This window comes from Aptenodytes patagonicus, chromosome 6, assembly GCF_965638725.1.
Source record: "Aptenodytes patagonicus chromosome 6, bAptPat1.pri.cur, whole genome shotgun sequence".
Taxonomy (NCBI): Eukaryota; Metazoa; Chordata; class Aves; order Sphenisciformes; family Spheniscidae; genus Aptenodytes; species Aptenodytes patagonicus.
Genome location: NC_134954.1, coordinates 46548022 through 46563162, shown reverse-complemented (window position 1 = coordinate 46563162; position 15141 = coordinate 46548022). Strand labels below are relative to the sequence as shown.

General features: G+C 50.7%; 1 protein-coding gene across 6 annotated transcripts in view; it reads left to right on the top strand.

Annotated features, from left to right (window-relative positions):
* The window catches only part of NRP2 (neuropilin 2), an 89914-nt gene that overhangs the window by 35584 nt on the left and 39189 nt on the right, over positions 1-15141 (top strand). For all 6 annotated transcript variants that reach the window (XM_076342433.1, XM_076342431.1, XM_076342432.1 and 3 more), the window contains exons 6-10: positions 1193-1362; positions 2411-2566; positions 10918-11062; positions 11364-11713; positions 12838-12982. In XM_076342433.1, coding sequence (XP_076198548.1) covers positions 1193-1362; positions 2411-2566; positions 10918-11062; positions 11364-11713; positions 12838-12982 — 966 coding nt within the window. The remainder of the gene's footprint in view (positions 1-1192; positions 1363-2410; positions 2567-10917; positions 11063-11363; positions 11714-12837; positions 12983-15141) is intronic.

The window sequence follows — 15141 nt, the reverse complement described above, 5'->3', positions numbered from 1 at the left end:
GGTCCCTGACCCGACACTGAAAGCCCATGACGGAGAGCAGGGTAGAGTAGGGGTTGTGCAGCACTAGGGCAGCTGGGTTACAGGCTCTTGCTCTGTGATTGAGTTAGGGATGTTCTGCTGAGGCTGTGAGAGTTACAGACAAGCATGAGCTTTTCACCATTACCTATATCCACACTCAGTTGACCTGTTCTTTAATCCCCTTTCTATTCAGTTCTTTAAAAGGATTAGGGAATAAAATGTTAATGACACACAAGCTTGAGAAATCAAGCACAAGAGCTGTTAAAGGGCTGGGCCTGTTTTGATTTATGCTGGTGTAAAATTGAAACCTTAATAATACCACTGAGATCTTAACTTGGCCCATCGTTTTCACCCAGGATTGACTTGGCCACATTAAAAACACAGGCAGTTTGGTGGAGCCCTATTGGTTTACAGCAGCGGCACGCTTGGGCCCGTGCAGTATTTCCTATCAATGTTTTCTTTGCTATTGTTTTTTCAGGACAGCTGCCATAAAATATATGACATGTGCAGTAAGATTGAGCTAATTGTGACTTTTAAAGCCTTAGAAGTGAGGAAACCCAAATGAAAGCATACCAGAGTCTTTCATATTCTTGGCTGGTTAATTCCTATGGGCCTGATATCACATACAGCGCATGCACATATACACAGACACATACACGCATGCATCCATACTCTCACACGCACACAAAACCTTTAGACCTTCCCATTCCAGGCCTGGACATTCCTGCCAGCAGCACAGCAGTAAGCACCCTCCCGTTGTGCCTGCCCATACTCCTTGCCTTGTCAGTGCTTAGATTTCACCTCCAGCCTTCAAGAAGATGGGGAACTTTGTGGCAAGGGGACTTGGGACATCTTGGTGGAGATGGAGGGAGGGAAGGGACAGAATTGTGTCAAAACTGTGCAAAGGTGAAGGAATTAGAGAAAGGGAGAAAGATCTGGACTGTATTAGTTTTCAGAGGGCCATGCAAACATAAAGCTGCCCCATCTTTAATTTTTCAGTACCATCTGTGACCACACGCAACCTGCAAGATGGTGTAGATCTGTTCATCTTTCCAGGCAGGCAGCTTTGCTTGGGGTTAGCTGGGGAGGATAGTTCAGGGCTGCCTTCCACGTGGGAGTGAAGTACAGAGACTGTAAGCTGATCTGCATGTGTGCATGTGTGTGTCCGCTCCAGACTTCCAGTGCAACGTGCCGCTGGGGATGGAGTCTGGCAGGATCTCCAACATGCAGATCAGTGCCTCCTCCACCTACTCAGATGGGCGATGGACCCCTCAACAGAGCCGGCTCAACAGTGATGACAACGGCTGGACCCCCAATGTAGACAGCAACAAAGAGTACCTCCAGGTACACACGCTTTCCAGCCTCCTTGCCTCTTCCCGCACCAAATGGAGTGTCACGCTGTTAAACTGACCCGTGACCATAAGGCTTGTTGAATTTTTTATTGCCTCTGTGGCTCATGGGGAGTGAGCAGCAGGGGAGCTGCAGTGCCTCTGTGAAATGCGACAGGCTGGCTCTCCCATTAGCGTGCCGGCATGAGGGCTGACTCAACCTGCTGTCTCTCTCCACTCCCTCCTTCCTGCCCAAAACCTTGATGGACTTTCCAGCATACTGACAGAGACTGAGGGACCTCTGCCACTTACAAGGGCCACTGACTCCACCACTGGCCTGAGGACCAAAGTCTCCAGGAGGCACGTGGAAAAACAACTAGAATAATATTTATCTCATCAGTGATGCAGGGAGTGTGAGCAGGCTAACGTCAGGTAGGAGGCTGACAGAGCAAAAGGCTTTCCCTGGGAGCTGATTACATCCACAGTCTCTGTCCGCACAGGGCTTCTGGCTGTGTCGCTTCGCTGTGAGACACTGCTTGCTAAAGGGCACTAGGAACGGGAGGTGGTGAATGTCATTGCCTCTAGCAGACATCTCATTCTTCATTCATGGCAGTGCTACCAAGCCAGCTCTGCTGACCTTTCTCAACCCACATTATAAAAAAAAAAAAAAAAAGGAGCAAGGGAAAACCAGGAACTGCAGCACTTGCTAATTGGACATCATGCTTTTATTTTACATGGAAAAAGTCAGCCTCTGTCCTGCTTTAATGGACATGAGCTTCTGTGCAGATCCTGTTGCTTGGTCTGAGGCAGGAAGAAGGCTTTGTGATGGTCCTATATGGACAGACATCAAGATCCTTAGTTGCTCTTGTCCCATGGTCATATCTGCAAGCATCCTACTAAAGTCAGCCCAGGGGGTTTGTGCCTGTTGAAATGTGTGCCCACAGATGGAGTGAGACAGACTGAATTCACACCTTTTCATGTTTCAGAGACGGAGTAACTAACTAGCCAGCCTGGCCTCTCAGATGGTCACCGTTCTCTCTCTTGTCCCTTTTTCCCGTGGAAAGGTGGACCTCCACTTCCTGACTGTGCTCACAGCCATTGCCACACAGGGTGCCATCTCCAGAGAAACCCAGAATGGCTACTATGTCCGTACCTACAAGCTGGAGGTCAGCACCAATGGGGAGGACTGGATGATGTACCGACATGGGAAAAACCACAAGGTAAAGGCCTTTTTGTCTCTTTTGCATGCACCTTGGTGAGTCTTGCAGCTGACAGGAGGGAATAGAACAGAGAGATTTTACAGGCCCAGAGAGTTCAATCTGTGAGGGACCCTTTTTCTGATGAGGGCTAAAAGACTGATGATGCTCTGAGCAGAAATAGTCCTTTCTCCTCTGCACAGCAATGAGGAAACACTATTCCTTGGAAAACCTGGCTGCTGTTGCATCTTTCGTGGTGGCAAGAGTATGTTATTTGACTGCAAATGAAGGAGAAAATGCTTTCACAGCCTGTGTTTTGCCATACAAGATTCATTGAGCTTTTATGGCCATAGCCCCGTCTGCATGCTGGGTTAACAATCACAAAACCACATGAAACTGTAGTTCAGGAGTTATTGAGGCCTGGAAATGAAAGGGCACAAATCCTAAGAGGGTATCGCACCACCCCAGAGGACAAAATGAACAATAAATAATGAGGAGCAATTCAGGCTGCCAGAGCTGTGGGATCTGCGCTAGCAGGTGCAGTCGGCAAGGATGCATTGAGCCCTGGGAGCTGCTACACGCTCTCGACATGTTTCTGGGAGGCACACAGAGATGGGAGCGAGAGGGAGGGAGGGTAAATATGGGTGTTCAGCCCTTCCAAGCCTTGCAGGTGCTGCTGCGTGGCCAGGTGAGGCAAGCTCTAGGTGGTCCACATGGGAGCTTTGGCATATGGGGAGCGGGGTTAAGGCAGCCATGGTGTCGGGCTGGTCCTGCTCTGTCACTTGCCTTGGTCATGTGGTTGTCCCCTGGTTAAGGGCACATCAGGAAAGCCCTTCCCTGCTCTTCTGTGGTGCCCACCAGCTCTGCTGCTGTGGCTCAGGTCCTCCCCGTTGATGTGCCATAATCTGTCTGCGTGAACTTGGTGGCTGGGGTCCCACACACCTCCCTCAGCACGTACGTCCAGGCGATTTCTGCTTGCTCAGCGCTTCTGTTAAATTAGCTGTCCCCTCCCCTTGCTGGCACAGGCGCTGCTGGCATGAAATGCAGTAGCCTGCCTTGTTCAGGATTCATCCAGACATTTCCTTCCCTTCCGGGCCGTGTGATTTCCCCTTCCCCACAAGTGTGTCTCATGGTTCAAATTCACTCTGCTTTCCAGAATGAGTCCCCTCTGTGCAGAGGCCCCTAGCAGGGTCTCATACCTCCAATATTTGGAGTATTTAAGCTCCCCACATGCCAGTGAGGTGGTGTTAGTCCTATTTTAGAAGTAGGGAAATGGAGGCACAGGGCAGCCCAGCACCCCATAGGAGAGTCAGCAGCTGGGCTCCCCCAGACCTCAGGTGGGCTGGCTCTGGGGCCGGAGCTCATGGCAGAGCTCACGTATAACCCTAACGCGGTGGCCGTGCGCTGGTGTGGAGGCTCTGTGCTCTCCCAGGACCCACTGGCTGCGGCAGACCTTTCTGTGAACCAGGGCTGTCTCTCCTCACCTCCACCTCCTGGGCACCCCATGGAAACGGGTGAGTTTGAGGTCTCACTGGGACCATTTCTGCAAGTTGAGGCAGATGGGAGACTGGCAACATGCCGGGCAGAGAGATGGGCTAAATACACAGTTCAGTGTTTCAAATAACCACTAAATTTACCTTTCAGAGTCTAACTGGGGCGGGAATCTGGCCTGGAGGGTAGTTTTAGTCACAGGGGAGAGTAGATGTCCCATCCTTGCAGTCCCGGGTGTTGGACTGGATCCTCAGCCAGGGTGGAGCAGGACAGCACAGCTGGTTTTAGTGCTGCTGGGCCAATTTACATCACTCCAGCAAGACCCTAAATCCTGGCTGGTGTCAACCCAAAGCAGCCCCATAGCCACGTGAATTGCCACCATTTCAGGATTTGGCCCTTGAGTCCTATCAGCTTTTTTCTGCTCTGTTTTCTCTCTTCATAAAAAAGAGGAAAAATCAAACCTCTCCTTTTTTACTCCTTTATTCCAGTCTCACTTCGTTCCCATGTTCTGGCCTCAATTTAGCAGACACCTCCCGAGGCTGGAGGATAAGTAATTGCTTTTTGGTGGCTCGCCTACCCCTTGCATCCGTGTGACTGCTTTCCCTCCCCACTGAACAACCAGACGCCAGCTGCCGAACTGCAGCAGGGCCAGGGCAAAGCCCCTTGCTCATGCCGGGGGGCTCTGGCCCCGCATTCCTCACCCGCGTGAATCCCCGCTGTTCCTGCGTTAGGCAAGCTCCCAGATGTCTGTATTCAAGGTGCAGATTCCTCCCTGTGTCAGTGCGGCACTCCGCATGGTTCAGGCTGCAACGGTGGAGCGAACCATGCCAAAGAGATTTGTCAAGTCTGCCACGGCTTGATTTGGTGCCATGAAGAGTGGGGAGGGAGGGGAGAGGGTGGACAGAGAGGGACTCTCTATTCCTCTATATACATGCAGATATATATACCTATATATATACATACACACACACACACACACACACACACACACACACACACACATATATATATATGTGCGCATGCACACATAGGCATATGGGGTGTATCAAACACTGCTCTGAACTTCTGCCAGCTGTGTGGGCCAAAAGCAAAGCTCTGCCGTGTTATAGGCGGGTCAGCTAACATGTACATCTTCATCAGGGAACTAAAGCAAGAGAAAACCAGTGAGTGCAGGAGGGGTGGGGAGGGGATGGCGCTCTGCAGAGAATGGGGAGCTCTGACCTCCTCTCTTTTGTCCCCCCGCTTCCCCTCCCTCCGGTGTTTCGGAGGAGAGTGGGGCCAGGGTGTTTCCCTGCAAAACGTGATGGCTCACCTTTGAGTCGCCAGCCGTTGGCACTCACAGTTAGGGAAACAGGAAAGGCTTTCCCCCTGCCTGGCAGCCCGCTCCCCACAAAGCCCAGCCCAGCACACCCCGAATGTCCCCCTGTCCAGGGGGCGATGCTCTGTCTTTGCCCAGGGAGTGGGACCAGGGGGAGAGGCTAACCCAGCGACCTGGCCGAAGGTGCAGAGCTGCCTTCTGTGTGTCCCCCTGGAGAGGAGACAGGGAGGAGAGCGGCCATCACCGCACATGTTGCCCCACACTCACCCCTTACTACCCACCAGCGCATCCCCATGGGACAGGGCCAAACAACCCCTGCCCCAGAAATGCTGCTCTGGCTCTTGCCCTCCTTGTTGCATCCCCCTCTGTGTCATTGTTGGTCGATGGCCCCAGAGGTTATCTTCCAGGCACCGGCCCTGGTGTGTGCGACAAGATCTTATCTAGCAGTTTGCAAATGTCTTTAGAAAAAACAACTCGTTCTTGAACCCAAGGAAGGAAAAGAGCACCTGGCAGGATTTGACCTTTTGTTTTTGGCCACTTTCTTTGGACAGATTAAGCTATGAGGATTTTATTGGAAAACAAAGTGCTCATCCATTCTGGTCCACTTCCTTCTTTGTAGGGTCTCGGGTTCCAGCTCCCGTGTGGTCTGAGCCGCTCTGTCTTAGTAACTGCGGAGATCAGCTCACAGGGATCATCTAGTGTGGTGGGGGATGGGATGGGTTTCAGGATTCGGGGTGGGTTGGGAATGTGATGGGTGCTCTCGCTGCCTCCATTGCTCTGTGTGTAAAATGGGAGGATGCAAATGAAACATTTGCTTTGAGAACCTGTAGAAGTCAATGGATGAGAAATGGCAGCAAGATCCAGCTGATGTGCATTTTCCATTTCCTACTCATTTTGACAGCTTTGTGCTTGTTATCAGCTAACCTTCCTGGGTGGTATTTCAGGTGGATGCAAGAAGGCAGGTTGAATTGCTGCAAAGAGCCAAATATCTCAGCTGTGCATGGAGCTGGGGACGTCAGAGGTGTTTGGTGCTGGCAGGGAATACTGAGGATGTCTCTTTGGAGACCCTTGTGCCTTCCCTTAGGAGCATTTCCCTGTCCTTTCAGTTCTTAATGAGGTCTCCTGTGTTCATTCACCTGGGGATGGAGAGAAAAGCTTTCAGTCCTGTGGCTTCTTTATCTGGAAAACTCAGGAAAAGCTTGCGTAATCAGCCAGAAGGCCACAACTGTGCTTCTGCGCAGAGACATCATGGTGCAGAGGGTTTGCCCAGAAGCATCCCCAGGTCCCAGCCTGCTTCTGCTGCTTTCGCAGGCAGAACAAAGATGTCAGGCTTTGGGAAAGGCAGCCCCATGCATTCATCCTTGGTGCAGTACCAGGGGAGAACTACAGCCCTGGCTTTCCTAGCAAGGCTGCAGCTTTGTACTTCTGGGCCTGATATCTCCTTTGCAGGCTAACAAAGTGCCACTCCTCGTGTCCCTGGTGGGCTCCCGGATCTGAGTGGAGCCTCTCAGAAGACACGGTGCTGGCAAGCCCAGCCCAGCATGCTGTGCCTTGCCTAGACGGCTGTGCTTGGTTGAGTGTTGCCAAGTATCATTTTTCTTTTACCTCCATGTTCCTGGATTTAATAAATCCAGAACTATCCACCCTCCACTCGAGCCAGAATCCTCCCACCATCAAACATGCCCCATTTTATGCCTTCCCTATCTGACAAGGAAAATAATCTCCCCTACTTTTCTCCTTCATGCTTCTCTGTCTCAGTCCTGAAGCCCTAATCCTGTTAGCATGCTTTGTTCCAGGGCTCTGTCTCCACGGGAGTAACATAATCCTGCAGTAAATCTAGTGGGTCCAGAGAGACACATACATACGGACGAAGGCAGGGCTGCTGCCATCCTTGGCTTTCTCCTCTGCCTCCCCCAGCTGCTTTCTTTAGCTCCCCAAGAAATTGCATAGTGGCCAAGCAGTACAATAAATAAAGTGGGAGAGAGGTTACCTCCTGCCCCCTCCCTGACTCGCTGCCTCTTCGACTTCATGGCACTTCTTGTCTCCCTGTCCTTCACTCCCTTCACTCCACACTCTGCCGTTGGCACAATTCCCATACCCACTGGAACTAATGCAGCTTCAGAAATCCCCTCGTTGCCCTGCAGCAGTTCCAATGTGTCAGAAATACGACTTGTAAGTGTTGGTGTGGAGCCTGCATGTGTGTGCACATGGAAAACTTGCCCGATCCTCCTCTAGGCTAGACATCATCTCCCACCACTTGTTTTCTGCAGCAAATTAATTAAGCTGGTCAGCTCTCATTGATTATCAATTTAATTTTACGTGTAGACCTGCCGACTGGACTAAAAGGGAAGTAAACATAAAGTATATGGGGAGGGGATGGGCAGCTTTTTGATGCAGCAGTGAAAATGAATTCTCTTGACTGCTTCTTGGAAGGTGCTTTTAATTTGTTAATGGTTTTCCCATTTGTCTTCTGGCTCCGTCACCCTTCAGCGCGTGTGTGTGTGCATGCGCGTGCGCATGTGTGCTCTCTGCTGAGTGTGTATATATCTATCTCCCTAGATCACAGCCAGATTTTTTTTTTCTGCTGGTGTAAATTACTGTGACTTCTTATACTTTGATGGCGATATGTTGATTTACACCATTCGAAGACTTGGCTCAAAATATGTGCTGAGTGGGATGGGAAGCAGATAGGATGGGAGGAATAGCAATGTTCTATTTTGGTAAGGGGGAAGAAATCTTTGCTTTCTTGGCGCTCCCAATTTCACACATTTTTCCTGCTAGTTCTTCTCATGCCATGAGTGCTAATTTGAGGCAGGATGTAGAGCCTGTTCAAGTCAATGGGACTCTCTCCACAGTGCGTTCGGGCTCTGGGGTCAGCATTTTCAGTGCAGAGAAACCGTACACTCAGGGTCAGACCCTGGTCAGCAGCTTCGGGACCTGCAGGCTCGCGATGCATTTCCACTTGGGAAGGAGGCTGAAAGGCCAGGCACACAGGAGGACCCCACTTCTCTAATAGCACTAAGTACCTGCCCTCTGAAAATGGCCCCTTTCTGTTATGCTGAACGGGGTGTGAAGCAATGATTTGCTATGATCAGTTGGGGCTTTTAAGAAACAAGGTTCACTGGGGCAGATCCTGCCAATGTGGCTGATACTAAAGCTGGAAGTCAGGTGCTGTTTCTGTCTTCATAAACTGGCAGTTCGGAGTGTCAAGGCCCTAGTTCAGAGTTACATAGCTTGTTGAATGTGATCTAGTCTGAGGAAATTACTGGGCCCCAAATCTAAAGCAGGATTGAGGTTGCTCTCCTTGAAAGCAGGTGGTTGGGACTAAGGTCGTGTAAGAGTTGCTTTCAGCAATGCATGTGGTAGTGATAAAGTTTTTGGGCTCGGTCCTGCTTCTGCTTTCTGTCAAGCTTGACTTTGCAGAAGTCAGCAACAAATTACACTGGTGTAAATTTGGATTCTGGCCCCTGATGCTCGTATGTGCGAAGTGAGCTAAAAAAGAACAAAACTGGAAATATGTTAAACCAAAAAGAGCAGCAAACCTCGTCAGTGACTGTTAAACATGCTGGTCCATATGCAACCTTTGGCTCATGGAGTCTTCAAACTGCTGATTGTGGGAAGCGAAGAGAAGTTGCCAGGAGAAGACTCTCCCGGGCTTGCTGCCCCCGGGCATCTGCTGGGGCCACCATCAGGAGCCTCCTCCTGGGACAGAGGGACCTTTGGGCTGACCTGACGTGCTGCTCCTCACGCTAAAATAGTTGCACTGGCTCAGATAAACATTTCCTGTCCTCCGGTGTTAGGTTCAGAGGTAAGGTGTTGTGTATCAGCTTCTGTGTTGACCTAAAGCTGGAGGCTTTGCTGTGGTGTGGAAATGTATCCTTTTGGCCTGTGTGTGTGTGTGTTCCCACAGGTTTACAAGACACACACACACACACCCACACACACACCCCCCATGCCTGGAGAGTGTTTCACAGTAACCACTCTTCTTATAGCCCTCCTGCTGGAAAAAAGGGTATTTGGTGTCTGCTGAACAAGGAAAAGGATGGGAAGTGGGGTCAGACAGGATAAAATAGGATATTAAAAACACATAAGCCGTGCTGTGTTGCTAAACGGTAGCAGCATGATATATATTCTCCAGATTAGCATTTCTGCTCAAGTTCACATCAACCCCAAATCCCAATTACCAGCCAGATTTGCAGCCAAGGCCCTCTGTGGGGTGGCTGCTCCTTGCCCTGACAGGAGTGCCGCCGTCCCGGGCTGGGCGGTGATGTGCAGGGGCAGCCCAGAGCTGGTTGTGGTGCTGTGAACAGCCACTGTCCCTCTCTGCGAACACCCTGTGTGCCCTGGCGCGCTGGATCCTGGGAGAAGAGCAGTAACGTGCTGTCTGCAGGCCTAGAGCGGTGAGAGGCTTATAAAATGCTTCTTAACTGCTATTCAAGGCAAGAGGCCAGGATACAGCCTCACCCCTTTTTCTGTCCTGGATCACAGGGATCTGCAGTTGAATTGTTTGTCTCTTGCCTCCGACAGAAGGAGATCGGTGCCAGAGACTATACTCTCCTGCTTCGCTCTGAGATAAACTTAGTGGGAGCTCCTGTGCTTAGCGCTGCATATGCAGGGTAGGAGCCTGCAGAAGAGCCCAGCCAATATCTCAGTGCGGATGCGTCTCCTGGCTGAGATCGGGGGATGCTCTAGCCCTGTTCTGAGAGCCTGCATGTTTGGAGGGAAAGCGGGCAATGCCTGCAGCCTCAGTCTGTGAGCTTTAGTGCTTTATGCTGGGGGCAGAAAAAGGGTTGAAAATTACCCTCAGGTTGGGTATTTTCTCTTTTCCCTCTTTTCTTCCCTGCTATGGCTCCGCAGCCTGAAACAGAAACGCAAGGATCCAATCCTTGTCCGGCCTATTAAAATAATGGGCAGGAGGGATGGATCTAACGTCCATCTGGTAGTTATTGATTATGGCCATCTGGTAAGGCAGCAGGCTTTTCATATCATGTTGGATCATAAACTCACCCAAAAAGCTGTCTCTGTGTGGCGGGCTGCATGTGCGCCGGAGAGGCAGAGGCGAGAGGCTGGCTGGGACGGCCGCTTGTCACCCCAGGCAGAGGCAGCATCCTCCCTGCTCGCGCCACTGCTTGCGTACGATGTTTCCTGGTGGAGCTTGGTGCGAGGACGTGTCAGGATATCAGCCTATCTACCCATGGAGGGGAGGCAAGATCTCATGCAGCGTTCAGGGACGTCTGGCCTTTTGCGTTGGAACAGCTGTAGGTTTAGGGGCGGGCTCGAAGCAGCTGTGGCCTGATAGTCTGAGGTGCTTCAGGGTGCCGTGAGAGGCAGCGGGGCAGCAAGCTCCTGCGTCTCCTACCTGATGTACGAGTCCATCCACCATGCTGTCCTGCCAGCGGCTCAGCTTTCCCTGCCTGCCCCTGGGTGCTTGCTCTGGCCGGTGGCTGGCCCTGCCCAGAAAGCCTCTCCTCGGTTTTCCCTGCTGAGATTATTTCAACTGCTGATCTGGTTATTTCTTTCTGCCTGGAGGGGACATAACCATATTTGTGCCCCCTCTCCCTTGCAGACCTTTCAGGCCAACGAGGATGCCACGGAGGTGGTTCTCAACAAGATCCACAGCCCGGTGCTCACACGCTTCGTGCGCATCCGTCCCCAGAGCTGGCACAATGGCATCGCCCTGAGGCTGGAGCTGTATGGCTGCCGCATCACTGGTGAGGGTCCTCTCCTCCCCTCGGCCTCAGCCCTCCCCTCTGTCCCTCTGACAGCCTGTCCTGTGGTGCTGTCCCCCGCAGCTGTCATGGCTGCTTGGGGTGGGAACAGTGACACTGTGAGCAGCATGGAGGCACCCATCCCAAGGGATGCACCTGGGGGGACAGGCACCCAGGCTGCGGAGGCAAGGGGGAAACGCCCAGTGCTGGTACTGGTTTAGTGCCCAGAGCTTAAACCTGCGGGGAAAACCACGAGTGCTCCCTTCAGTTGCCCCGGCTGTTCATGCCCTTTCCTTCCCTGCAGATTCGCCCTGCTCCAACTTGCTGGGAATGCTTTCTGGCCTCATCCCTGACTCGCAGATCTCGGCCTCTTCCATCAGAGGCTACGACTGGTCTCCCAGCATGGCCCGCCTGGTGAGCAGCCGCTCGGGCTGGTTTCCCCGTGTCCCCCAAGCCCAGCCTGGGGAGGAGTGGCTGCAGGTGGACCTTGGCGTCCCGAAGAATATCAAAGGCGTCATTATCCAGGGGGCTCGCGGAGGGGACAGTGTGACCACCACCGAGTCCCGTTCCTTCGTAAAGAAGTTTAAGGTGGCCTACAGCATGAATGGAAAGGACTGGGACTTCATCCAGGACCCCAAAACAATGCAAGCCAAGGTAGGCACTGCCTGGAGCAGCTGCAAATGAGAGATGTTTCTGGCTATCTTCAGTCTGCCTGATGGGGTCTTGGGAAATTAGCTGTCTCTCCCCACAGAGACCTTGGGAGTTTGAGTTGTCACCATGAAATCCCAGGTTGTGTCCCCTGGTCCTGCTCCTAAGCTGTACTAGAGGCTGTAGGTTCCACCTTGCCCCAGGGTTGTCAACTTCCCTTCATTTCTTATTGTTGACCAGGCCTGGGGATGTGGACATCACCTTCTGGTCCTCCCAGCTCCTACAGGTCAGAGCCCACAGGATGGTGTGTTCAATTATGTTTGACACAAACTAATTACATATTTTAAGGGGAAAGGTGTTGCTGTTGTGGCTTGCACCTCTGGAAGAGGAAGATGAATCACAACTTCTTTTCGGGAAATTTGCTATATCTGAAAGTCCCTTTTGCCACACTGGTGTGACCCTGAAATTCCTCGTGTTTTTCCCATATCGTTGGAGTTCCCCATAATCTTTCTGCTTAACAGTATGGGAGTGGCAGGGGGCTTGAGGAATAAATGAATTCTCTGCTTCTGCCTGTTCTGTTTTTATGCAAACTGATCTGCTTCTGAAAATTTGGGTAAGTTTTAATTTTTCCTGATCCTACAAATGAGTCTTAGAAGGCCTGATGCTATCTATAGCCCTCTGTTTATTCCCCACAGACTTGAGTTCGTGCACGTAAGCTGAAAAGCAGCAGTACTTGGACTGTGAGGAAAACTGAGCGTTTACACTATTATAGAGCATGCAGTAGCTTCTTTATTTGGCAAAGGACAAATCTGATTTATATGTGAAGTTAGTGGATGTTCCCCAGGCTTCCCCTGTGTGGCTTGGATCAGAACCTGACCCCTGGATATAAAGCAAAGGCCAAGAGAGATTGTGCAAGTTTCTTAGAAACAGCCTGTCTGGTCCTCTTGAAACTGAGGAGGAACAGTCCAATTTCTGCTTAGCTGGACTCGATGGCCCGGAGTCGCACAGCTAAACTATTTCAAACTGTGGCTGCGTCCTGCCAGACCCAAATTATCAAGTCTGATGGAGAGCAAGTGGGATGCACACATCACTCGCCTTTTCTCTCTCTCTCTCTCTCTCTCTCTCTGTAGCTTTTTGAAGGCAACATCCACTACGATATCCCTGAAGTCCGGAGGTTTGACCCTGTTCCTGCCCAGTACATCCGAGTGCATCCAGAGAGGTGGTCCCCAGCGGGAATAGGAATGCGCCTGGAGGTGCTGGGCTGCAACTGGACAGGTAGGAGCCCCTGCGCCTCTGCCCGCTGGCTCCATCAGGGCCGCGGCAGGCACTAAACCAGCAAGGTGCAAGTGTAAGGTTATTTCTTTCCCTGCTGTCCCACCTCAGGGCCATGCCGTGGCAGGGAGACTGCAGCCATGAAGGCAGGACCTGCAGTGTGGCCTGACCCCATCTTTTTACTTCCACCTTAAAAAGAACTGGCCTCGATGCAGGATGTAGCAGCAATGTTTGGACCTCAATCCAAGCTTTCACACAGAGCCCCATGCGGGATTTGTCCCCAACTCCCTTCTCCCTCCTTTCTGATCTTTTATCTGGATGTTGTGCAGGCTTTCCCAGTCTCTGTGTTAGATAACATTTGAGCTTTTTAATCCAAATGGGTAAGACAAAAAGTAGGAAGAGAAGCAGAGGTGCAGAAGAGGGGTGCGGTGCCCAGTACAGGTATCTTGAGCTGCCACAATAAGGCTTTGCTGTAAAAACAACTGTCCCTCTCTCATTGAACCCCATGTGGAAATCCTTTTGCAGACAGCGTTGGGGATTTAACTCTACGACATCTCTATAGCATTCCTAAGACCAGGAAAGTTTGTTCACTTTTGCCCACCTGTTTTTCACAAGCGGTATGCCTTGCAGCCACCATTGTTTTTAATACAGAGGTGAAAACTGTCTAACATGCTTACTGGGACCAGTAGAGGTTGTGCCTCTGAGCGTCTGAGGCTCAAAGGTGATTGATTGCTCCATAGTTTCATCCCCAAAAGCCAAAAATGCACCCAACAGCTCACTGGGTCTGATGCTAGCTTTTCAGTGCCAGGGGCTAGTTGTCCCTTTTTTAAATCTATTTTATTTTTTAATAATCTGCTTAAATCTGAATCTGGTGTCCAGATGTCGGTGATAAAGAGGTATGATTTCCATTTTATAAACACATCTGTAGAAGGCATTTTCTTGTAAGAATTCCCATTCTAGGAAGCTTAAAAGACACAGAGCTTTTTTCCACCCTTTTGCGGAGTCTTTACTGCCCTTTCCTCCTGTGATGTGCTCTGAGATGCATTACAAACACTTAACAGCAAATCACACAACACACGTACACACAATTAATAATGATCATTTGTCACCTTTGAAGTCAATGGCAAATCTCCCCCTGGACTGGGAACCCATTGTAAATGATCTAAACTTTAAATCAAGATTAGATCTTAATTTAAATCTTACAACATCTTTGGGATGTTGTAGGAGAAGCACACGCCGTGGCTTTTATGCAAGCAGTGGGAGCTGAGGCTCCGTGCAGAAGTGGTCGGGCAGCTCCCACATCGCTGCTTCCTGCAGCTCCTGGGAGTCTCCAGCTGCCAGATTTCTGCAGACCATTGCTGGCTGGTGCATCACAGCACTGCTTCACTGCCGCAAAGGGAGGCAGTCGCACAAGACCTCCAACCATGTACATGTCAGCCCCTCCATTGCACTCCTCCAAATTAAAGAATAGGAGGAGTTTGGCATCCTCAACTTCTTGTGCTATTTTTGGTCCAAAGTTTCTTTTACAGCCGTGTCCACACTCAGTTTCAATATCAGCAGCAACAGCCCATGTTTTTTCCAGGCAGGGTGCTTTATGGTCATTTCCCAGTGTGGCCGTCTAATCATTTGCACATTGTAATGTTTAAAACTCAACTGCCAAGTCATAAATATTCGTAGCTTTATTGATCTACAGGCATTCAGCTTTGTAATCAGAGCAGGGCTTGTAATCCTGTGGATTCACCATGTTATAAAAAGCATTTATATCCCTGATGCAACCTGGGGAGCAGAGATAGCCCATGGCATTATCTGCATGCTAAATCCAGGCTGACTACATGCAGCAGTCCTTGACAATGCCAAGATACAGCCCTCCTTTGCTGGGAGGACCCAGGCACGTTACAGAACTGGCTGTGAAAAGCCAGGCAATTGCACTTGCTTGGGAACAAGATTAAAAGATGGATTAAAACAAGCTGATCGAAAGTATTTTCAAGTGAGGGCTTAAGCCCATGTGTACCCTGCACAGCTGTTTCTATTTCTTATCAGCAATGAGCATCTTAATTACTGAGTCAAACAGGTAACTTAACAGCAACTGGGCTCACAAACTAGTTGGCTAGTAACTCAAAAATTGGGAAGCAGGCAGTCAGCAACTGGCTTCTTTCAAAGAC